The sequence below is a fragment of the Acanthisitta chloris genome, unplaced genomic scaffold (genome assembly GCF_000695815.1).
Source record: "Acanthisitta chloris isolate BGI_N310 unplaced genomic scaffold, ASM69581v1 scaffold15971, whole genome shotgun sequence".
Taxonomy (NCBI): domain Eukaryota; kingdom Metazoa; phylum Chordata; class Aves; order Passeriformes; family Acanthisittidae; genus Acanthisitta; species Acanthisitta chloris.
In genome coordinates this window covers 877-2,711 of record NW_008657768.1, presented here as the reverse complement: position 1 = coordinate 2,711, position 1,835 = coordinate 877, and the positions used below count along the sequence as shown (strand labels likewise).

General features: G+C 62.5%; 1 protein-coding gene across 1 annotated transcript in view; it reads left to right on the top strand.

The window, feature by feature from the left end:
* Positions 1 to 542: 542 nt before the first annotated feature.
* The window catches only part of LOC103811856 (sodium/iodide cotransporter-like), a gene marked incomplete at both ends in the record, with an annotated part of 1,538 nt that continues 245 nt past the window's right edge, over positions 543 to 1,835 (top strand). The window contains 5 exons of the mRNA XM_009084854.1: positions 543 to 949; positions 1,056 to 1,121; positions 1,472 to 1,523; positions 1,644 to 1,711; positions 1,790 to 1,830. Coding sequence (XP_009083102.1) covers positions 543 to 949; positions 1,056 to 1,121; positions 1,472 to 1,523; positions 1,644 to 1,711; positions 1,790 to 1,830 — 634 coding nt within the window. The remainder of the gene's footprint in view (positions 950 to 1,055; positions 1,122 to 1,471; positions 1,524 to 1,643; positions 1,712 to 1,789; positions 1,831 to 1,835) is intronic.

Genomic DNA, 1,835 nt, shown 5'->3' with positions numbered 1-1,835 from the left:
GCCTGTCCTTCCCACCCTGCTGCCTGCAAACAAGCTGCTCTCGCTGGGTAAAGGTTTCATTTGGGTTTGCTTTTTCCTCTCAGCTGGAGATAAATTTGCCTCTGCTAGAGGCTCTGCCGCTCCTTGTTTGTGCTGGGGGTGTGTGTGGGGTCGCTCCCTCCCTCTCCCCCTCCCTCCCTCCCTCTCTCCCAGACGTGTCCTTTGGGTGCTGACTCTTCCCCGGAGCTGGTGCCCAGAACACCTGGACCAGGTGGTGCTGCTCCCCTCTCCAAACTTGGGAGGTATCGGGGTGATTACCATGCCAAGCCTGGACTCTGCCCTTCGCCAACGGTTGGCACGGAGCTGGCGTGGGATGGGGAAAGAGGGGATGGGGTGGAGCGCAGCTGTGCTCCCCAATCCTTGCTTCCTCCTTTCTGCAAGGAATGCCAGCCAAGAATCCAAGGAATTCTCTCATCCTCTCCAGTTCCAGCCCCTCGGATGTGCCAGAGGTGCTGTGCCCTGGCCTAGCCGTGGCTGACTCACCCCCGCGTGACATCCCACAGGTGACAAGTTTGGGGCTCCCTCTGCAGCACCTATGGCATCTCCCACGGGCACCCCTGAGCCGTGGGCACCGGAGAAACTCACCTTCAACCTCTGGGACTACGGAGTCTTCGGGCTGATGCTGCTGATCTCCACGGGCATCGGGTTGTTCCATGGCTTGGCCAAGGGTGGCCAGAAAACCTCGGACGACTTTTTCACCGGGGGCAGGAGGATGTCGGCGCTGCCCGTGGGGCTCTCACTCTCTGCCAGCTTCATGTCTGCCATCCAGGTGCTGGGAGTGCCAGCCGAGGCTTACCGCTACGGAGCCAAATTCCTCTGGATGTGCCTGGCACAGCTGATCAACACCGTGCTCACCGCACAGCTCTTCCTCCCCGTCTTCTACCGCCTGGGGCTCACCAGCACCTACGAGGTGGGCACGGGGTGAAGGGGGGAGGAGATCCCACCTTGGAGCATCCCTCGAGGGTGCCCCCGATGCTGGCATAGCCCTGGGATGATGCTCCTTGTCCTTGTCCCAGTACCTGGAGCGGCGATTCAGCCGGAGCGTGCGGCTGTGCGGGACTCTGCAGTACGTGGTGGCCACGGTGCGTGTGGGCAGTGCCAGGGTGGGATTGGGGACGTGGGGACACGACAGGGGTTTGGATCTGGCCGTGCTGGCCCTGCCCTGAGCCCCTGGGAAGTGTCCTCTTTCCCGTGCTCGTGTTTTCCCTGGCTCCGAGTAAGCAGCGCCCGGCGGGAGCTGTGTTTGGAGAGAAAACGGCAGTGTTTTCCCAGCCCTGCTCGGGGAACGCCGTCCCCGGCCCTGCCGGTCGCAGTGTCACCTGCCGGGCACAGTGTCACCTGCCGGGCACAGTGTCACCTGCCGGGCGCAGTGTCACCTGCCGGGCGCCCGCGGTGTGGCCGGGACGGGGAGCTGACCCCTCTCTTCCCGCAGATGCTGTACACGGGGATCGTCATCTATGCTCCTGCTCTGATCCTCAACCAAGGTGTGGTGGGGTGGGTGGGCTGCTCCCTGTCCTGTCCCTGCCTTGGGGACATCTCTGTCCCACCCCAGGTGGCATTTCACCCCTGGGCTCTGCTCAGCATTTTCCCTCCTCCTCTTTTAGTGACCGGGTTGGATATCTGGGCATCCTTGCTCTCTACTGGTGTCATCTGCACGTTCTACACCACCATAGTGAGTGGGGGAGCAACTGGTGGGGTGTGCTGAGGGTCCTGGGGTTCCCCAGTGCTCACCCCCAGCTGTGTGGTGCAGGGAGGGATGAAGGCTGTGATCTGGACAGACGTCTTCCAGGTGTTTG